General features: G+C 40.9%; 2 protein-coding genes across 5 annotated transcripts in view; both read left to right on the top strand.

Annotated features, from left to right (window-relative positions):
- piwil2 (piwi-like RNA-mediated gene silencing 2) overlaps nucleotides 1–784 on the top strand; it is a 36,333-nt gene extending 35,549 nt beyond the window's left edge. For 2 of the 3 annotated variants that reach the window (XM_088306388.1, XM_088306397.1), the window contains exon 24: nucleotides 354–784. In XM_088306388.1, coding sequence (XP_088162514.1) covers nucleotides 354–510 — 157 coding nt within the window. In that variant the 3' untranslated portion in view covers nucleotides 511–784. The remainder of the gene's footprint in view (nucleotides 1–353) is intronic. The other variant, XM_088306407.1, reaches the window with a different exon arrangement.
- A 3,377-nt stretch (nucleotides 785–4,161) lies between these two features.
- LOC148344615 (poly [ADP-ribose] polymerase tankyrase-1-like) lies at nucleotides 4,162–21,502 on the top strand. 2 transcript variants are annotated; one of them, XM_088300568.1, is made up of 28 exons: nucleotides 4,162–4,705; nucleotides 5,103–5,327; nucleotides 5,509–5,604; nucleotides 8,144–8,180; nucleotides 9,200–9,275; nucleotides 10,240–10,260; nucleotides 11,756–11,850; nucleotides 11,934–12,000; nucleotides 12,092–12,278; nucleotides 13,211–13,332; nucleotides 13,564–13,655; nucleotides 13,772–13,850; nucleotides 13,956–14,127; nucleotides 14,380–14,459; nucleotides 14,781–14,926; nucleotides 15,024–15,189; nucleotides 15,275–15,494; nucleotides 15,976–16,085; nucleotides 16,216–16,404; nucleotides 16,542–16,791; nucleotides 16,886–16,968; nucleotides 17,138–17,258; nucleotides 17,343–17,440; nucleotides 18,624–18,698; nucleotides 18,810–18,915; nucleotides 19,946–20,132; nucleotides 20,231–20,387; nucleotides 20,484–21,502. In XM_088300568.1, exons 1-28 carry the CDS (start codon nucleotides 4,273–4,275, stop codon nucleotides 20,568–20,570), a joined length of 3,777 nt encoding a protein of 1,258 aa, XP_088156694.1. In that variant the 5' UTR covers nucleotides 4,162–4,272; the 3' UTR covers nucleotides 20,571–21,502. The 2 variants fall into 2 exon arrangements, with proteins under 2 accessions (XP_088156694.1, XP_088156703.1); XM_088300577.1 differs by lacking the exon at nucleotides 10,240–10,260.
- Nucleotides 21,503–22,447: the final 945 nt, after the last annotated feature.

Raw genomic sequence — 22,447 nt, 5'->3', positions numbered from 1 at the left:
GACAAAACACCTCAGTGGCAGTATACAAAACTCCATTGTTGCAAAGAAAAACTGTCAACTAGCAGTTGAAGAAGACTGGTTAAAAAAAATCAAAAGTTGCATATTTAGTCTGGCAAAAAAATCTCAATTAGATTTTCCCTAATTGTTCAGCCTTATTGTATACTGCGGAGATTTTAATTCTCATCATAATTATTTTGGACTATGATTCATTGTATTACAAGGGAGTTATATAATTCAGTGTGGATGTCCAACCATAATTTACCATGTATCATTCTTCCGTACTCGTATCATTTTAGTCATCATACACATTCAAACGCTTATTTTATTTACATTGACTTATATACTCCCAACAGGCTGACCTACAAGATGTGCCATTTGTACTGGAACTGGCCAGGCACTATTCGCGTTCCAGCACCATGCAAATATGCACACAAACTGGCTTACCTTTCAGGCCAGTATCTTCATTCAGAACCATCCATCCAGTTGGCCGACAAGCTCTTTTTCCTTTGAAACACTGCCAAGGTACTTTTCCTTAGAAACACTAGTTATGTTCAAAACTAATTGTGTTATTGATGACACTTAACCCGTTATGTTACAAATTAAATTTCTGTTTCATTAAACTTGTTAAAAAAAATAGAATAGAATAATTAAATATTGTTTGCAGTCTTAAAAAAAATGTCAGATGTTGATATTTATTGTCTGTATGACCTGACAGTATCCATCCATGATCCTAACTGTTTATCCTCATGAGGGTAGAATATTAAAATTATCTTTTGAAAAAGTGTCCCTCTCTGGCCTCATCTTATTATCTAATTTAATTTTTAATGACTATTTCTAAACGTGTCAGGGCTAAGGCTGCTACAAACAACTAATTTGCTTGTTGACTTGTCACCGTTAGATGCGACGCGTCGATTAGTTAGATCATATGTAAATCGCGGGAAAAACTTTCTTTAAAAGAATATGTTCTATGCAGCCCCACTAGTCTAAAGGGAGCTTTCTGGTTAATATTGCGTTTGTGGAATGTTACTTAAGTGGTAAATCCCTCCTGTTTTTGTACAGATGAGGGGAGGCCATTTTGCCACTTGCTGTCAATGAAAATGACATCACAGATGCTCAGGGCTCGGCTAACGACCCATCATGGCTTAGCTTTAGAGATGTGTTGAGCTGTGTCTTGTCGTTACCTGAGCCCTGAGCAACTGTGTTGTCACTTTCAGTCGACAGAAAGTTACAAAATGGCCAACCCTCTGAGATGGCTAAAACAGTGGATTTTGCTGCTTAACTAGCTCAGTTTCTAAAAATGCAATTTTAATCAGAATACCATGTTTAGGGAAGGCGCATAGAACATTTTATTCCAAAACTTTTGTCTGTAGACACCGGCTTTAAGGTATGTGCAAATTAAAAATGAAGACCTTTAACATTAGGCCACGACCGATTAAATCGTCCAATTATAGCCCTTCAGACATCATCCCAAAATAATCTGCCAAATGGATGATATTTAAAGTTAATGGATGGATGGATTCAATTTGTGAGAACTCAAAAATGCGTTTGGCGATTTGCAAGTGCGTGTCTGGAGACTTTTGTGTGGCTCCGTAGCTACACATTCAGTCCACAAGCGTGATTCTCTCAACTCATTGCAACATTGCAACAACATTGCAAAAACAAAGATCGTCATCGACTTCAGGAGGAACAAGACGGTGCCGCCCCCCCCCCCCCCCCCCCCCCCCCTCTGCATCGAAGGCGTGTGTGTGGAGAGGGTCCACATGTTCAAGTTTCTGGGAGTACAGATCTCCGATGACCTTTCTTGGACACACAACACCACCGCAGTGGTAAAGAAGGTCCACCAGCGTCTGCACTTCCTGTGAGTCCTCAGGAAATTCAACCTGGACAGGAAGCTGCTGCTGGCCTTCTACCACTCGTCCATCAAGAGCCTGCTGACGTACTTTGTCTCCACCTGGTACAGCGGCTGCACTGAGGCGGACAGAGTGAGGCTCCAGAGGACGGTCAAAACAGCGCAAAGGATTATTGGCTGCCCTCTCCCCTCACTGTCGAACATCTACACCGCCCGGTGCCTCAGAAGGGCTCTCAACATCGTCAAAGACAATACCCACCCAAACTCCCACCTGTTCGACCTGATGCCCTCTGGCAGGCGCTACAGGTGCATCAAATCAAGGACCAATAGACTGAGAAACAGTTTCTTTCCGAGAGCCATCTCCATTCTAAACTCTCACACACACACACACACACACACACACGACCACCCTGACCTTGCAGAACAGCAACGTGATGTGTTTTTATATACCCTATTCAGTATTATTTTCCATTGCACTAACTATTCTCTTATTTATCTAAATTATATATTTATCTGAATTATTGTTGTATTGCACTGGAGAGGGGAGCTCTCTAATCTTGTTGCACACTTGAGTACAATGACAATAAAAGGATTTCTGATTCTGATTAAAATAATGATGATAGACTGGCTGGCAACTGCATGTCAAATGATGAATAACGGACAGGTGAAATTTACTAAAGAAATAAGAAATTTAATAGTCCCACAATGGGGAAATTTGCAGTGTTACAGCAGCAAAGATATAGATCACACAGAGGCGGCGGCGTAATGTAGCCGTTAATGTATAACATTAGCAGCAGACATTCATAAAAAGCATGCAAATCTACACAGTATAAACGTATATACACAAATCCCCCTGTATATACATACGTACATCCCACAACATATTCAAGTGTATGGAAACACTCCTAATGTCTGTCCATGGTACAGAGGGGAAATAAATAAAAACGCTGCAATGATAAAAAAAAAACACTGAATGATAGAAAATACTGCAATGATAAAAATACTGATCCGCTCACTACTGATGTTTCACTTGTAAACTTTTTTTTTTAACTGATGGTCCTAAGATAACGATGACAAACTGTAATTTAGCAAAGATGTGCAGTCAAAATATGATGATGACAAAGTAACATGACAGTTTTGGTTGGGCTTGAAATCATGACTGATTCTCATTGACGGAGGGGTGACCCGGTCGCTGGCAAATGAACACTGACGGACTGGTAAAATTTACTGACATTTCCATCCCTCTCTCAAATATATAAGCAAGAGGCTCGAAATAATCGGGTCCAAATTCTTGTTTTGTATCTCACTATTACATATACCAAAAGTCATCAAATGCAGATGGGAGCTGTTGTCATGTTTATTTGAAAGCACCCGCACATGATTTTCAATTACTAATCGCATACTGCCTCGTGCCTTTGGCTCACGCTATCAGTGACTAATTGACAATTAGTCACTGATAGCGTGAGCCAAAGGCACGAGGCAGTATGCGCTTACAGAGGAGAGACAAGGTAGTAAGGAATAGTGAAGAAAATGAGGGACAGCAGGAAAAGGAGTTGTATCTGATTTTAACTATACAAAAGTGATCTGAATGCTGTTTTTTGTGTACTCAGACTTTTTTGTAGCTCTATGCAGAGTAAATAAAGGAATATATTTTTATAAATTCGATTTCATAAGATTACATTAGAACAGAGCTTTTTAAATCAGTTTAGCTTTGCTTCTAGACAAGAATATAGTGCAGTTATACACGATGTGAATGTAAGATAATGTGTGTATGTATATTTATAGCAATATATATATATATATATATACAAAATACACACACACATTAAAAACCATTATTTATGAATTTATTTGATTTATTGTCCAATAAAAACCCTTGCTTCAGTTCTCTGGGATTAACATGCATGTGAAAGCTTCGACCCATCTGATGTCAGTTCAACATTGAACATGACATAAATGAAGGTTGAATTGACATCAGAAGCGCACTGGCAAAGATGGAAAGTTGCACTTCAAAGTAAGTTGATTTGCAAACAAACACACACACACACACACGTTCTCCCCGTGCCTGCGTGGGTTTCCTCCCACATTCCAAAAACATGCATGGCAGGCCGATTGAACACTCTAAATTGCCCCTAGTTATGAGTGTGAGCGCGGATGGTTGTGTGCCCTGCAATTGGCTGGCAACCAGTTCGGGGTGTCCCCCGCCTACTGCCTGAAGATAGCTGGGATAGGCTCCTGCAAAGTGTAATGGACTGGATTTATTACCAGTGCGCTTTGTGAGTAGCACAACAGGGTAGTGTAGCGGCAAGAAAGTAAATTCCCCGTGCGAGTGAGACTTGGAGCGACCCATTTGCAAACCGGAAGCTCATCCACTTTCACCGGAAAGGCGGAGCAGTGGTTATTGTTGCTTGCAAGCTGCTGTAATGGCGGTCTCTCGTCGCTCAACAGCGCAGCAGCAACAAAACAGCTTACAGTCTCCGCCGAGGACCAGCTCACATTCGGGTGCTGCTTCAACGCCTGCGCCGATGGCAGTGATCAACTCGCCCCATGAAACTGAACGGGAATGCAGCGGAGGGATCGAAGGCGCTCTGGCCTCTCCGGACCTGCCTGCCGCGGTCTTGGCCAGCAGCGCGAGCTCAAGCACGACCACTTCTGGAGGAAGCGGCGTCTCCAGTCCGGGCTCCGGGGCCACAAGCCCCACGGACGGTATCAGCGGGATCGGCGGAGGCTTTCGGGAGTTGTTCGAAGCCTGCCGCAACGGAGATGTGTCGAGAGTGAAACGGCTCGTCGACTCGGTGAACGTCAACGCGAAAGACATGGCTGGCCGAAAATCGACTCCTCTGCATTTCGCCGCGGGTATGTCTTGCTTGCTAGCAAGCTAAGATAACAAGCTATTGCTCGGCTACATCATCAGAATCGCTAAATTGGATTCCAAGAACGATAATTGTGTCAACTCAAAATGACACAATATATAGCCTTGTTACTCATGTAATCTCAGATGGCAGAAATGTGAGTAGTTTGTATGTCGCGCTGTGTCAAATCAAAAACAAACTGGCTTACAGGCTATGATTTCACGGCGTCCTGTATTTTAAGTTAATATATTTTATAACAAAAGTGACTCAGTTTATACTGACCTCCTACCGCCTTTAGGACATCTTTGTCCAATCGTAGAAATCAACAATTTAGGTTGGAAATAAAGCAGTACTTTCCTGATTCTCTAGAAATAGCATTATTTAAAATGTTCTTCCTTTAGGTTTTGGTCGGAAAGATGTGGTGGAGCATCTCCTACAGACAGGGGCTAATGTCCATGCCCGAGATGATGGAGGACTCATCCCCTTGCACAATGCCTGCTCCTTCGGCCACGCTGAGGTTGTGGGCCTCCTCTTGTGCCAAGGGGCAGAGCCCAATGCCAGAGATAACTGGAATTACACTCCTCTGCATGAGGCAGCCATTAAAGGGAAGATTGATGTGTGCATAGGTAAACTTTACTATCTGATTTTGTTTTTTGAAGACTTTTTCGTTTATGCATACTGAAAGTTGTGATTGTCATTTGTACAGCAAAACTGACAAATCAAAGTCAATTGCTCTTCTGATTAACATTAGGAAAACATTCTAAAGCAGAGTTTCATAACACTCCTATTTTTCTTGTGCAATTGTAGTGTTACTACAGCACGGAGCTGACCCAAACATACGTAACACTGATGGGAAATCAGCGCTGGATCTGTCCGACCCTTCTGCCAAGGCAGTGCTCACTGGTCAGTACACATTCTTACCTTTTATCAAAAATAAGCTGCCTCAATTTGTTTTTTTACACGGAATTTGGGTTGGGCATAATTCAAATGTTGAGACCGTTTTACCATCCCCTCATTATACTGGGCTATATCCAGTTATGCCATCACAAATTTTAGACTAATTTTGTATCTTGTGCCACCTGCTTCGAGCCTGTCAAGTATAGCCTGGACTTATAGTCCAAATCTGCAAATGTTGATTCACCATTTATCCACCAAATCTTGAATCAGTTCAAATGGGTTACTAATTGTACCTTTGTCGGAGAAAGTCTCATAAAAAAGAAACATCCAATTTTATCATAATGGTAAATGAAGTGCACAATTATAGTAATTTATTTACTCCATTTGTTCTCTAAACCGCTTTACCAAGCCACAAATTCACAGCATCAACCTTTTAGTTACAAATACATTGCATTAACTTCCAGGATTTCAAAGTTTTTTTTATTTGATTTACAAGTTGCTCGACACGCCATCTTGTCCTGTTCCATTGTATGACTGGGCTGTCACATGAGTAATAATGACTAATCACATGAAAAAACTGTATAAATCAACTATAAGTACATGAATTGCCCAAATCCTGTAATTTTTGTCACGTGTTAGATTAAGTGTTATGTAAATTAAATATTTATCATGAAAGAATAACGAAATATTAATGTGCCTGACTTTGGGCTGGGCAATAAACTGTAAATTTACCGTTACCGAAATTGATTACAATAACCAACATCATTTTGCCCATTTTGGTAAATTCTGTTTAAGAAAAGAATAGTCTTTTCTGTCTGCGGTTATGTTCATGCCCCTTTAAGACAGCTATGGCGCGTGTAGTCACGTGACTCCACCCATCAAAATAAGAAAGAAAACAGACGACGCGGTCGTAGCTGGCAATTAAAATCAAGAAGCGTCTGACACGGCTGAAGACGAAGTAACGTTAGTTGAAGGTGTTCCTCTTGCGCTTGTCCCGAAAGGAAATTCGGAAATGCCATCGTTTGGAAATGTTTTGGGTTCCATAAAGACGATGTTTGAGCAAAAGAACACGAACTACAAAGTGCGCCGTAAGCACCCAAAACAGCTCGTCCAACCTTTTCTTTTTCACCACCCACAACACAACCATGCTGTTGACTTGGAACTTGTGCTAAAAGCTCAAAGTGAGAAGCAAGGTTGGACAAGTGACAACAGCCCATAACGAAGACGACACCATACAGGAGAACATCTAAGAGGTGGATGCGATAGCCTAGCACATAGCTAAAGATTTAGCTCCTCTAGCTACAGTGGCGCGCACAGGATTTAAACGCCTCATGAAAGTAGCCGGCAAGAGGTACAAAAAATCTTTTTCGCAAACCGTACTTCCCGATATGGACAACATCGGGACGGGAGCTTAGACATTTCAAGCATTTTGCATCCACATTCGACTTGTGGTCGAGTCGCAACATGGATCCTTGTTTGAGCCTGAATGTGCATTACATAGACGACAAGTGGCGACTGCGCACCGGAGTACTCGAGACGGCACATTTTCCCGATGATGCACACTTGTTTATTTGGCATTGGCATTTCATTGACATTTTTTCATTTTAATTAGCATTTTGTTTTCAACTTGTTGTCAACTAGCTCCTTTGCACATGGCATTATTTATATTGTTTATAAGAGACCTTTACACAAATCTCGGGCTTTGCACATGGCATTACAGCATCTTGGCACAATCTATTTGAAGAAAAAATTTTGCGAGAGGCACCCTTTTTCTCCTTTTCTTTGTGACCTTGTTCAAGTCATGCAAAGCAAGCTATTTGGAATGTTTATACAAATGATTTTTGTACTTTTATTTTTCATTGAAAGTAATGTGTACCAGTTGGTCAATAAAAAAAGCAGTTAATATGCATTTCCTGCATTTATTTTGATTATGGTCCACGGGGGGATTTATCGTGCATTTTCTCGTTATCGAGGTAAAATTGCTTAATTTATCGCGAAATTGACTTGAGGTTATATCGCCCAGCCCTAACCTGACTATGTACTTATTTACTGCACGTATGTTGGCTTAAGTTGAAGTGCAATATATATGTATGTATGTATGTTTGTGTATATATAACTCCCTTTTGAGTATGTATACTGTTATGATATTTTTTCTCTTTTTATATCTTTTACTTCCGACTGAATTAATTTCTGTTGTGTTTATTTTAAATTAACCCAATCAATCAATCTATGCAGTTCTAAGAAACATTATAGCCTATTAATTTTAAATAGCTATGGTAATATTAAGGTAAAAACTCAATTTCACACTTATGTGCTTTCACAAAATGTTATTTAATATATTGAGTCCTCACGCGGCAACGTTGTTGATATTTATTTATTAATTATTATTTTTTTATGCTATGTTGAAAGTGACACAGTTTTGCTATTTTTAGACATTGCAGGTTACTGTACTATTGCCAAACCCTACATGTTGTAATATTCTGACGGTCCAAATATTGCAAATGTTGCATGCCTGGACCAAATCTAAAAATGTGTCTATAAATAGGTGAATACAAGAAGGACGAACTCCTGGAAGCAGCAAGGTGAGTCTTAGCCACCTTATTTGTTAGTCGTATATATGTTGTAAGCCTGCCCCAATGACACATTTTTCAGGGCGATGTATTTTCAGAGAAACTATCGCAATACACAATAATATCAGCGTTTTTTTATGCCAATGATGTCATGATGATGGTCAAGCAAAAACAATACTTTTAAATCAATTCAGGAACAGTTATATTTCAATTCTCAAGAATATTGAACATTTGCATTGAAATGTAGAACAATGAAACAAATTATACCAAAATAAATATGACTTTTTTAAATAAATTTTAACGAACTCCATATTGTCTGGATTTGCAGAGTAAAATTAAATATCTTATCTCCTTCAGAATGTCCCATATTTCACACAGAGAAAGTACTTTTGCGACTGAATTGGGACAAAGTCAATCAGTAGTCGTACTCTTTAAAATTATTGTCTTGTGGTTGCCTGTGAGATGTTTCTAATGGAAAATGGGTACCTACGTTTTCCAACTGATCGAATCAATGCACTCTTCTATAAAAGCTCAAGTTATTAAAAGGACCTTATCATGCTAAATCACCCAAAATTTACTTGAGTGTTATCCGCACAACAGCGACTTAAGTCTAGAGCGCTTCTTGGCTACTCCTCCGTTTCTTTAATAAATGAGGTAAGGTCTTGCGCATGCCTATGCATCGACTGGATACATGCGAATAGAACCATTTAATCGGAATTCAAAAGCCGTTCCACCCCTAGTGAGTATTTGTGCGTGGCAACTCACACAATGGGCAAGCAAGATGACTGACAGGCGAGGGAATGAATCATCGGATGTATGTGACCAAACACGCATGCAAATGACCATTTATTTAGTCTGAAAATAAAATATTGTCCACTTTATTTATCCGCCGATAAATCAATATACTAATTGTCGTGACAGGCCTACATCGACTCTTTGAGTTGAGATAATTGCTGCAACATCATGATATTCTTGCCTTTGAATCGCGAAATGATTGTTTATTCAACTATTGTATGTAATTATCGTTCCAGGAGTGGAAATGAGGAAAAACTGATGGCCCTCCTTACTCCATTGAATGTTAACTGTCATGCCAGTGATGGTCGCAAGGTAAAATTCGATTCCATCATATAAGCACAAACGGTTATCATGAAACCATTGATGTAAATCTACTTTTGCTGTCTATTTAGTTTTTTCACTCTAAATGTATGTATAGTAGTAACTGCATATAGCGGGATTAGTTGGTTTTAATTTAAATAATAAGTTTCATTATTGCGCATGTACCTCTCACGTAAATGTCTATTTGGTTTCATTTTATAACATCAGATGTCCACTTCATTTTGTCCTATGTGTTGTTTGGGCATTGATTTTGTGTTCACCTTTAGGAAGTTTTATTTCACAGTTCTGTCTTTGAGTGGTTCTCTGTATGTTTAATTTCAACACACCGTGTGTTTCACAAGAGATATCATCGCCACTTTCTATATAATGACCTTTTTAGGCATTGGCATTTTCTTTATCTGAAAGTGTAGTGTAAGATAATTCTCGAAAGACAAATCACACTATTCTCCTGATGTCATTGTAAGCATGCTAATATTGATGTCTTGTCATACAGACTACTCCCTCTGACACCACTACCAATAGGCAGTTTGTTTTTGTTTTTAAAAACACTAAAATATGCATTCACGTGCATAGCCATGAAGTGCGAACATAATACGGTATTGTCATTGGCTTGTTTCATTCTTTTTTTTTTTTATCTGCAGTTTTTCATTATGCCTGCATGGACTAGTCTTTTAGTCACTTAGATTGTAATTGTTCCGGCATATAAGCACCGTATACCATGAGAATGCTGAAAATTGTGGTGCCCCCTCGCCCACCCTCAAACTGTTTAGCCTAAATTTCACGGCATGTTTGACCGATCAAATGGTGATTCGTGGACTAGACCTTGTTTTCAGTCTTTTTTTTCCCTTTTTTTTTTAAGAGGGGAGAATAGATTTATCTGTAACCCAATGTTGCCGTTTTGTAATTTTTTTTTCATTTTGTTTTCTGTGTGACTCTGGCAACATTTGTCGATCAGTCAACATCTCAAAAAATGCTGGTAAGTTGATCTTGATAGCAGCCACTTGATTGATGCACTGTTGTGGTCTTTTATTTTCCCCCCTTTTTAATCCATTTTTTATTTGACCAATAAACTTGGCTGTCACTCGATTAATTGCACATCATGGGTGTGCGGGTCACTCATGTATCACACCCTGATGCTCCTCTGTAAGTGTGTGTGCGGGTTTGTGCGTGCGTGTGGCATGTGAGTGTGTTTAGATTGTGTCAGTGGTGACCACTCCATCTCTTTGGATTTGCAGAGGAGCTCAATTTGTGTCACTGCCTGCTTTCTTCAGCGTCCGTCTTCTCTGTTCACTCACCCACACCATCATTCAACCAGCCCCCCCCCACACACACATTATCTGATCTGCCTTTTTTTTTATTATTATTGACTTGGTATCTGACAGTTGCTCATGCATGCCCAAAGGGTTGCTGCTCTCTGCATTTTGTCAAGCAATTATGTCTGGTGAACTTTGTCTACTGCACATCCCCTGATGACTCGTTGGTATTCAGGAATGACTTTTACCTCTTCCTCGATCACCATGCTTACCTCAATGTTATTTCACACTGAACCATTTCACATAACACTGCAGTTTGAATATTTCCTTTACAAAATATTCCTGCTTGGAAATTGAGTTGGTAATGACCATTTGAATTGTTCATATCCCCCCCCCCCCAAAATGTCCCTGCATGGAAATTTGGTTGAGAATGACTATTTGATTGCAAGCTTCATCTATATTAGACACTATAAAGACAATGACTGGACTTGGATTTACTGCCCTGCTTTCACTAACATTTTTTCTTGGCTGAAATACATTTTGCTTTAGTACTTAAGCTTGAATATGCTTCCTTAACTCATTCACTACCAGCCGTGTAAAAAAAAAAAAAGGATCTTTGACGTCTTTATCCGTCAATGGGAGTAAATGAGTTAATCAATGCATTTTTATGGCCTCTTTGCATGTCCTCACAGTTGGATTTGATAGCATTTGTTCAAATCCAGATTATAACTGTCCAAATGATTGCTTCATCAATATTTTAGAAACGGATGAGATGAGAAGATATCAATGTCATTAATCTATACGTTTTATTTGAATTTCTGCCCCAGTGGAAGCAGCTGTTGTGCCCCAACTGCAACATCTACCAATCCAGTTTTATAATTTCAAATTTTTAGGTTCTGTCATCTTCCTACTTGAACAAATTCTCATCTTTGTACTGCAGAACTGGTCACGCAGATGTAATCAAATGAAATTAGCATTGTTAGTTCTCACTTCTGACAGAAAAAGTGACGGCACGTTAAGTTGGACATGTTTTGCTCACACCTCCACTGACTTGGCACCATCAGATGCACCATTCATCTGCAGCTCACCTATCATAGCTGGCCAAATCCCATTGGCTCTGGCTCTAATCAGCCGCTTACTCCTCTGGCCATCGAAGGCAACGCTCCGTCAAGCAGCCGACCATCCATGATAATACGTGTTTTGTTTTGTTTTTTACAGTCGACGCCTCTCCACTTGGCTGCTGGCTACAACAGAGTCCGCATTGTTCAGCTTCTCCTTCAGCATGGAGCTGATGTTCACGCCAAAGACAAGGGGTGAGCGGTACAATGAAGACCTTCTTGAATACTTGAAAATGGACATGATCACAGACTCTAACCTGACTATGTTGTGACTGCAGAGGCCTGGTTCCTCTTCACAATGCTTGTTCATATGGTCACTTTGAGGTTACTGAGCTCCTGCTTAAAGTAAGTTTAAGTTCATAGACATGCATTTAGAATTTCGAAAGATGTAAAGACCTCATGTGCTCGTTTTTTTCCCCCACTCTTCCTCCTGTAGCACGGTGCCTGTGTCAATGCTATGGACTTGTGGCAGTTCACTCCTCTCCACGAAGCAGCATCCAAGAACCGCGTGGAAGTTTGCTCCTTATTGCTGAGCCACGGGGCCGACCCAACCCTGCTCAACTGTCACAGCAAGAGTGCTGTGGATATGGCCCCCACTCCAGAGTTGAAAGAGAGGTTGACCTGTGAGTCCTCTGAAACTGAGATGACTGAAATCACAAAATATACCTTATTTATCAGGCTGTCATCATTCTAAGCCAGTGCTTCTCAAATAGTGGGGCGCGCCCCCGTGGGGGGGGGGGGGGGTTACCCTGGGAAACATGCTTTTTTCCACCGTAATACGGCTGAACGATGTATGGTTTTGGTACTGAAATTGCAATCTCAGACAATGCAATTTGAGATGGTCAGAGCTGCGCTTTGTGCCCCTAGTTCACGCAGTAGGTCACGCAGTACTGATTTAAAAAAAAAAAAAAAAAAAAGCGTCGCCCTGTCGCTCGTTGCCCTGGAAATAATTTCTTTCGCCGCTTCTTGAATACAAGCCGCTCAGCTATCTTGCGGCGCAGCAGTATGAGCTTTATTTGTACTATATCTAAGTCCATGCACAGCAGCAGCAACGCTATAATTTGGGCGGAGAGCCAGCAGCTACGAAAAGAAATGTTGTATTGCAACCATTACGTATAGAAACATAAAATAAGATGACGGCTACGTTAGCAATTGAGCAGACGCTCTCAGACCGGAACACAGAAACGGATGACGTCATCACGACGAAGCGGTTCAATGTCAAACGTATGGTAAATATTTGTCATCTCATCAATTTTTGCACCACAGAGTGCTGGGTTTTGAGATCCCCCCCAATCATAGTTCTCAAAATTATATTTCTTATCAATTTAGCTTTGCTAAGGGACATTTTATTGACATAATCTAACATCAATATACAGTGACCATGTACATTAGTACAAAATGTAAAAAAAAAAAAAAATGGTGGTGGGGGGCACAAATTGTTTTCGTTTTGGTTCGGGGGGCATGACAGAAAATAATTGAGAAGCACTGCTCTGAGCAATTTTATTTATTTATTTATTTTTTTGGTCTCTTAATGTTGTTTTTTCATCATACATAGATGAATTCAAAGGACATTCTCTGCTCCAAGCTGCTCGAGAGGCAGACATGACCAAAGTGAAGAAGACGCTGGCTTTGGAAATCATCAGCTTCAAACATCCTCAAACTAATGAGACAGCTTTGGTTAGAACCATGCCAGCTCCATACTGAAAAGTTATATTCCAGTGTTTCATAGGGTTTTGAAACTCGTGCTTGACAGTGGATATTTTATGTTCATTTCTTAACATGCTTGTTAAAGTTATTTTAATGTTATACTGAATAATGAATTATAATCATCACTGAAAGAGTAATCACACACCTCCTTCCTTTTTTGTTTTTTCATATTACGTGTATGTATTTTTTTTTTATTTAAAGCATTGCGCCGTGGCTTCGCCCCACCCAAAAAGGAAGCAAGTGACTGAATTACTGCTGCGTAAAGGTGCCAACATTAACGAGAAGAACAAAGAGTAAGTTCAATGTTTGTTTCTACACTTTGCTCTTTATTCTTTTTTTAACTGTTGATTAGCCTCACAAAGTACTCTCACTTTGAGATAGGAGGAATAACTTGTGTTGTGTGTTACAGCTTTATGACTCCTTTGCATGTTGCTGCTGAGAGAGCTCACAATGACATTCTGGAGGTGCTGCAAAAACACGGCGCAAAGGTGAGCAGAGCTGTCACTCGGTTTTCCCAGAATTCTTTGCGGTAACCTTCTAAGATGCTGGAAAGCATGTTTCACCACCACCACCCCTTCCTTGTCTGACCTCAGGTGAACGCTGTGGACACTCTAGGACAGACGGCGCTGCACCGTGCTGCCCTGGCTGGTCACATCCAAACCTGCAAGCTGCTGCTAAGCTATGGGGCCGACCCATCCATCGTGTCACTGCAGGGTTTTACTGCTGCCCAGATGGGAAATGAAGCTGTACAACAGATTCTCAATGGTAATCATGTTTAGTTTTTTTGTGGTAGAGCTGGACCATTATCACATTCTGACCTAATTTTTTCAGCTTCCGTTGGGGTTTCCTTCTTCAAATGGTGGCAGAACTCTAGTTGCTAACCATCCACTGTTACCAACTCCGCCTGTAGTTTAACTCAAGACCACTTGATCAGCACCCCAACGTTGCCAGGGCTGCAAGGGCCCTTTTTACCTGCTCGCAGCTCTTGTTTGAATAAGCTATTTTATTTTCTTCCAGAAAATGTTCCCACACGAAACTCCGATGTGGACTACAGATTTCTTGAAGCAGCCAAAGCGGGAGATCTGGACACAGTACAAGTGAGTTGGTTCCATGATGCGTTTTCACAGTTTTTTTTCTATAACCTGTTCGACTTGCAACGATATTTCCAGTCAATGTGCAGTGTAATAATATTGCTATTGGTTTCACATTTTAGCGAGGATTTTTGGGGGGGAAGACATAATAAATGATTCTTAGTTTACCAACAAAAGGGTTTCTTCTTTTCTTTTGAAATTGATGCTCAGAATAGAACCTTCCAGCCAGAGTTGTCACTGACAGTAGCCTACCTTCTTCTTGTCTTCAAACTATCCCGTCAAATCTCTCACACTATTGATTGTTGTAATTATGTCTGTGTGTGGCAGCAACTGTGCACGCCTCAAAATGTAAACTGTCGTGATCTGGAGGGCCGCCACTCCACTCCCCTTCATTTTGCCGCTGGTTACAACAGAGTGGCTGTGGTGGAGTATCTCCTTCATCATGGAGCTGATGTCCACGCTAAGGACAAGGGGTGTGTTTCTTTACACTTTGGATTTTTAGCTAGGGAAAAATAGGCAAGAGAATATTTCTGAAGAATAGATTTTTACTTTTGCTACTCCTCCCACCAGCGGCTTGGTTCCTCTTCACAACGCTTGCTCGTACGGCCACTATGAAGTCGCTGAGCTACTGGTGAGACACGGAGCCTCGGTCAATGTTGCCGACCTGTGGAAGTTCACCCCACTTCATGAGGCGGCAGCCAAGGGAAAATATGAGATTTGCAAACTGCTGCTCAAAGTAAGAAGCCTTTCAATCAGTGATGGATAAATTCTAGGATAGGAAACTGAGCCATGATGACTATTTATAACCCCTCTAAATGCAGCATGGAGCAGACCCCTCCAAGAAGAACCGTGATGGCAACATGCCACTCGACATGGTGAAGGATGGAGACACTGACATCCAGGACCTTCTGAGGGGTGATGCTGCCCTTCTGGATGCTGCCAAAAAAGGTTGCCTGGCTCGTGTTCAGAAACTTTGTTCCCCGGAGAACATCAACTGTAGAGACACTCAGGGCCGCAACTCCACACCACTCCACCTTGCAGGTATTGGGCACCAGCTGCTTTTGTTACACTTGTGTCAAACTGTTATTTATAAATAAAGCAACCCTCCGTTTTTTTTGTTTGTCAAATGCGTTTTTAGTTGGAAGAAAATTACTGAAAAAACTGCCACCTATCAGTCAGATTTTACTGTTGAGTCACCGTTCAAACATTTTATACAAAATCAGAACTCCCCTACCACACGTATAAGAATCTCTATGTGGACACTACATCAAAAATGTTAGTCAACCGCTGCTTTGTCATAACCTAAAGAGCTATTCACACCAGACCTCTCAGGAATCTTGATGAACTGCAAAAGTTTTAGAAAGACGAATTGTCCAAAATTCGTCTTGATTCTTGTGCCTGCCTGATCTGCAATAAGTGTTCTCACGCTTTTTCCTCTCACTGCATTTGTACCTATGGGCAAGTGTATAATTGGGTTTCTGGGCTTGTTAAAATTTTCTGCCGATTCCTGTTTTCTCCTAAGCTGGCTACAACAACCTTGAAGTGGCTGAGTATCTGCTGGAACATGGGGCAGACGTCAACGCTCAAGACAAAGGAGGTCTTATCCCTCTCCATAATGCTGCTTCCTATGGCGTGAGTCTCAAGCCACAAAGCTCATAAAGCATTCAGTATCTTCAGTACCCCTTTCATTTCTTTAAAAATCAACTTTTTTGTTATCAGAATCAAAACTGCGGCCTGTTCTGTTGTCTTCCCTCTCTTACAGCATGTTGACATTGCTGCCCTGCTCATCAAGTACAATACATGTGTGAATGCCACAGACAAATGGGCTTTCACACCCCTGCACGAGGCAGCCCAGAAGGGTCGCACACAGCTCTGTGCTCTACTTCTGGCTCATGGAGCTGATCCAACCATGAAGAACCAAGAGGGCCAGACAGCCCTGGACCTGGCTACGGTAACATCACCTTAGAAGCTTTCACTCTCTCTCATGCAGCCCATTACGGATATTAAATGCATCTCATCTTCATCTTATAAGACGTGATCTGATTTCTGCTCTTTAAACTGGAGCGCTTTCTGTTGTTGCACCTTCAGGCTGACGACATCCGGGCCCTTCTTATGGACGCCATGCCCCCAGATGCTCTTCCAATCTGTTTTAAGCCACAGGCCACAGTGGTCAGCGCATCTGTTATCTCCCCAGCCTCAACGCCATCCTGCTTATCAGCCGCCAGCAGCATAGACAACCTGGCCGGGCCGCTCAATGAGTTGGCCAGCGGTGCTGCTGCTGCCGGGAGTTCAGGAGTGGCAGATGGAGCCGCAGGCACAGATCGGAAAGAAGGAGAATGTAAGATTCTTAAATCTGCCACTTGGGTCCTGACAAATTTGTCCCCAAAACGTGGTTAACAAATACTTTTATTTGTTTTTTTCCCCCTCAATAGTGACAATGTTGGACATGAACATCAGTCAATTCCTAAAGAGTTTGGGCCTGGAGCACTTGAGGGACATATTTGAAAGAGAGCAGGTGAAAAATAATAGACAATATCCAAAACATTGAATCTAACAATCTGGATCGTACAATTTGGTGAATTGGCAGCTCACTGTATTGAAAGTCCCTTTTTAGGCACACATACTGGTCGCAAGCATGAAGCTCATTTCAGGCATCAATTCTTAGGCCTCTTGTTTTATTTTAGATCACTTTGGATGTCCTTGTTGACATGGGTCACGAGGAGCTGAAGGAAATCGGAATCAATGCCTATGGGCACCGACACAAACTTATCAAGGGTGTAGAGAGGCTGCTGGGTGGTCAACAAGGTGAGAAGGCCTATTTGAGATCATTGCAATTTGTAAATGTTGCTTGATCAATTTAACCTCTTTTTCTCTTTGCGTTTATCTCAGGTGCCAATCCATATCTAACATTCCACTGTGCCAACCAGGGCACCATCCTCTTAGACCTCGCCCCAGATGACAAGGAGTATCAGTCGGTCGAGGAGGAGGTAAGTTGGGCTCATTGATGTACGAAACAGTTTATTAGATACCCGCTCACTCTAATGGTAGCAGTCGAGTGCAGACTCATTCGAAGGCTAAACAACTTAACAAATATGTGAAGCCATGCTTTTATCACCAAAATGTAATGGGTGTCATAAAGATCTGCTGAACTAATAGCCTCTTAATCCTGCTAAAGGCCCTGTCCCACTGAGGGGTGAACAATTGCGACAGTTGGCGAAGGCAGCAAAATGTCAGTCTGTTCAAGGTCGCAAATGTTCCAAAACGTTCGTCAACACTTGTAGTGATTTTGAGAAATTCCCTCGCATCAAGAAAAGTACAGACAAACGTGTGTTGAAAATGTGCAACTTTGAACGAACCCTCCGAGCGCAACATTCACTACCTACGCAAACTATTGCAATTGTTGCCTAACAGTAAAACAGTCTCTCTTTGACTAAAATCTTAATGTTCCCTTCTGGTTTACCCTGTCAGTGTTTTTTGTTGTTGTGTGTAATACTCACGGGGGAAAAAATTATTATAGTTGACAAACTTTAGTTGTACTAAGCATTAAAAATGAACAAAAGAATCAACTATGTTTAATGCTGGGATTTTCGTCTGTGCTGCACTACTGCCCTGCATGTGGGCTCGAGTAAGTTCAACACAATGTGATTTGACAGATAAACAATGTTGAAATCATGTCTATTACAATTAAAATGATGCTTCCAGCGCGTTTGTCGTAATCATGATCAGGATCAATTGTGTCGCTTCTATTTATTGACGTTCGTTTGTTCCTTGCAGGGCACTTTTAGGTCACGCAAATCAGATCAATTGAATTTTTAAATCGGTTTTTCTATTCATTTTTTTTCATCTGAGCCTCAAATATAAATTTGAAAAGTGGCTTTTCTGTGTCTGTTAGACTACAAAACAAGCGAAATAACCAGTCATGTTTTAATTTTTTGATTCGCCTGTTGGAAATGTAAAGAACAAATGATACTTTTCTAATGTATATTTCAAAAAGCAAGCAATTAATCTTTTTTCTCACAAACAATACCAGATCAATTAGACATAATTAGAGACTAAGACAGCATTCATTTGTTGATCTACTACAATTACAGGTATCAATTTACTCAATACTTGACTTGCAAGCCTTCACCTTGACAACATAATTGAAGCATGTTTTTAATTGTCTCTCAGATGCAGAGCACCATCAGGGAGCACAGAGATGGAGGCAATGCAGGTGGCGTGTTCAGCAGATACAACATCATCAAGGTCTCAAGTCATATTAGCTTGTGAATTATTGAACTTCCTGTGAAAGGAGTTTCCACGTTTCAGGGTGAGAATTGCACATTGTCTTATCAAAGTTACATACCTGGTCCACAGATCCAAAAAGTGGTAAACAAGAAGTTGAGGGAACGTTACACACACAGGCAGAAGGAGATCGCAGACGAGAACCACAACCACCACAACGAGCGCATGCTGTTTCACGGTACGGTCAGCTGCAGACCATTGCATTTTTGGACTGCCGCCAGGCCTGTCAACTGTCTGTGATGTGCATTCATGCAGTCCATACTGCGTTGGTAATCAGGGGTATTGTGAGATAAAATATTAATCATATGCAAATAGGGTTGCAAATTCAGGCACCGTTCAAAGTTGAAAACTTCCTGATTTGAATGGAATTTATCGGAGTAAACCAGGAATTGGGCGGCACGTCTGACTGGTTAGCTCGACAGCCTCACAGTGCAGAGGTCGTGGGCTCGATTCCGGCTCCAACCTTCCTGTGCGGAGTTTGCATATTCTCCCCGTGCCTATGTGGGTTTTCTCCAGGTACTCCGGTTTCTTCCCTCATTCGAAAAAACATGCATGGTAGGTTGATTGAATACTCTAAAATTGTCCCTAGGTGTGAGTGTGAGAGCGGATGGTTGTTAGTCTTTGTGTGCCCTGCAATTGACTGGCAACCAGTTCAGGGTGTACCCCGCCTTCTGCCCAAAGACAGCTGGGATAGGCTCCAGCACCTCTGTGACTTGTGAGGAACATATAATGGATGGATGGCTAAACCAGGACTTTACCAGAATGAAGGTTGGCTTTTAACTCTTAAGACGAAAAGGACTCCTCGGCTGTTTGAGGCGTCACTAAAGCAAAAATTGTCGTTAAAGTCACTATTGTGCATAAAATGTATTTTTGCATCAAATATATTTTTGCAAAAAATATTTTTTCTGCGTTTTTACTGCGTCACAACCCATGTTTTACGACTGATTATAAAAATAATAATGGATTTTTATTTATTTTTTTATGTTAGAAGAGTCATGTTTAATTTGGTAGTTTTGATGTTTATGAAGTCATAAAACACAATATTGTGAGAACCTTGAAGTCAGATTTGCTCTAAATGGCACTCAACAGGTTCTATTATTTATTATTTTTTAAAAGCTGACATTCATAGTTTACAGTGAAATTTGATTTAGTTGGGGAAAATACATTTTCGATATGTTGTGCATCAAGTGACCAGTGTCTTCCCTCAGGTTCCCCATTCATCAACGCCATCATCCACAAAGGCTTTGATGAGCGTCACGCCTACATTGGAGGAATGTTTGGGGCAGGCATCTACTTTGCTGAGAACTCCTCCAAGAGCAACCAGTACGTTTACGGCATTGGCGGAGGCACAGGGTGTCCGACACACAAAGACCGCTCCTGCTACCTGTGCCACAGGTGATCGAACCATACCAAATAATGTCTGAGTGTTTTGGGTGTGCTACTCTTGAAAATAGGTCATGGTCTAACGCTTTCTTTTTCTGTGCGGCTTGCAGGCAAATGCTGTTCTGCAGGGTGACTCTAGGAAAGTCCTTCCTCCAATTCAGCGCCATGAAAATGGCCCACGCGCCCCCAGGACACCACTCAGTGATTGGGCGGCCTAGCGTTAACGGCTTGGCCTATGCCGAATATGTGATTTACAGAGGAGAGCAGGTATATTTTCAATTCAGACGCAGCACAAACACTGCAGAACATTCTTAGTATCCCAGCTAATTTGTTTTGTCTCCGCGCCCTCTCCATTTCCCTCAGGCCTTCCCAGAGTACCTCATCACTTACCAGATCTTAAAACCAGAGAGTGCAGCCCAGTCTGCTGCAGGAGCTGAGCAGAAGTCATAGTTGGTCCCATACTGACTCCATGTTAGTTCCTCCTTTTACGTGACACATTTCCAGTTTTCCCTCCAGTGGATGCTAAGGTGACCAGTATGTAGAAAGCAGATATGCACTGGAACACTTTTCTCTTTGTCTCATTTGACCTCTTGCGCATCAGTTGCATGTGAACACAGCATGTAATGCCCTCTAGTTTATGGCTTACTTCTCGTGTTAGTTTGCCACCCTTCTAACGTTGTTGCCTGAAAACTGTGGTGAACCACCAACCTCCTCATATCTCATTAACACACACACAGTTTTTTAAAATTATGTGGACTAGGAATGCAAACATATCTGGGTCCATGCTGTACACAATATTTAATGCAAACACTATCAATGAAAATAATTGTTCTCCCGTAATGTTGACTCTGAACTTTGAGGCGTACACTTAAGTTTTGAATTCTTTTTAGTCTTCTTGTTGCACAAGCCGTCGGGAAGGATCAAATACTTTGAATCGGCATTAAAATATAGTCATAAATGAGAATACGCTAGGTAACGCGGCTTGATTGCAGTGCACAATGCCCTAATAATATGAGGGATACTCTACACATATGAATGCTGTACATATAAAGCATTATATATGACAGAATAGCTTAGTATCTTGAAACATGGTTGTGATGTTTTAAAACCTGATTGCCAGTGAACTCATCAAAGCATCCCGCTTGTCACCCTTTGTTTTCTTTATGCATACGGATTTGCACTTTTACATAGAAAACTATTTAAGTTATTTTGAATAAATGGAAAATCTTCAGGAAAAAATATTTGTACAGGTTGTGTAAATGGTTGTTTATAACTGTTGGCTGTTTAACAGTATCTTGAGTTGAACATAAAATTGTGCTGTTACTTTTATGCCTTCTCTATTCTCCCTTTTTTTAAAAAAAAATAAATAAATGTCACTAACAGTTCATTGTGCTTTTCTTTCGTTCAAATCTGACATTCAATTTGGCAAAGTAAATGCACTTTAATACAGTTCTCTGGTGAAGCATTTGTGAAGTCCAGTTGTCAGAATAACAGCAGTTTATATTTAAAAAAAAAAGGAATGTTCAAAATCCTTCTAATAGCTGACATTTGCACTTTCCAAATTCATTGGGAACACTGCACAGTCTATTCCAAATTAAAACCTTTGTCAAATGTTACTCCTTTTACAAAAAATGAAGAAAGGGGAATGAGCTGGTTCCATTTTTCTTTATGAATCATCATAACTGTGTAAAGTTGGATTGACATTCTCATTTTAGCAGTGCGCAATGTCAATTTTCAGCATCTTCTGTCCCAGAACAAAACTGCATTTTTTTTTACACTCCACTTATTTTTTTGCTTAGGTATTTGGTCACCCAATAATATTAATATCTGATGTATCCAAACAGATCGATGGGCACAATTGTAGAGTATGAGAAACATCCTCATTAGTTGCTTGACCGTCTTCATGGTGTCCTGTCGTTGTCTGAGCTGTCTGCAACCAATCTCCTTTGGGAAGATTGGAAGCGGTTCAACACATTTGATCAGTTGTGGCTTTGTGGGCGGGCTTCTTGACAAAAGCTTTGATTCGCAGTGACTGGAGCTCCGGAGCTCGTCATTAGCTGACTCTTGGCTATTCGATCAATTTCAGTTGCCTTTGTTTTGTTTTTTTTACCATTTTAAAACACTTGAGATCGTTATAAATACCTTTTTGTACTTCCTGACACGGTTTCCCCCTCGAATCAAAGTATTAATTAAACAATATTGCTGTTCCAATCAATGTCTGGAATTACCATTTTCCTCAGATATTCAGAGAATGTACTACCACTTTATTGTTCCAAGGAACTTCCGTGTTACTGCAGAAAAAAAAAACACTGCGCAACGTAAAACTA

The sequence above is a fragment of the Idiotropiscis lumnitzeri genome, chromosome 1 (genome assembly GCF_059441095.1).
Source record: "Idiotropiscis lumnitzeri isolate Australia: NSW breed Sydney's pygmy pipehorse chromosome 1, RoL_Ilum_1.0, whole genome shotgun sequence".
Lineage (NCBI taxonomy): Eukaryota > Metazoa > Chordata > Actinopteri > Syngnathiformes > Syngnathidae > Idiotropiscis > Idiotropiscis lumnitzeri.
Note: the sequence above shows the minus strand (reverse complement) of the source record. Positions and strands in the feature narration are given on the sequence as shown.

Bases quoted from the DNA above. Each gene is read 5' to 3' on its own strand.
- LOC148344615 (XM_088300568.1), top strand. From the start codon at position 4,273: ATGGCGGTCTCTCGTCGCTCAACAGCGCAGCAGCAACAAAACAGCTTA. The intron at 13,656-13,771 runs GTAAGTTCAATG...TGTGTGTTACAG, and splicing joins ATTAACGAGAAGAACAAAGA to CTTTATGACTCCTTTGCATG. The intron at 16,405-16,541 runs GTAACATCACCT...TTGCACCTTCAG, and splicing joins CAGCCCTGGACCTGGCTACG to GCTGACGACATCCGGGCCCT.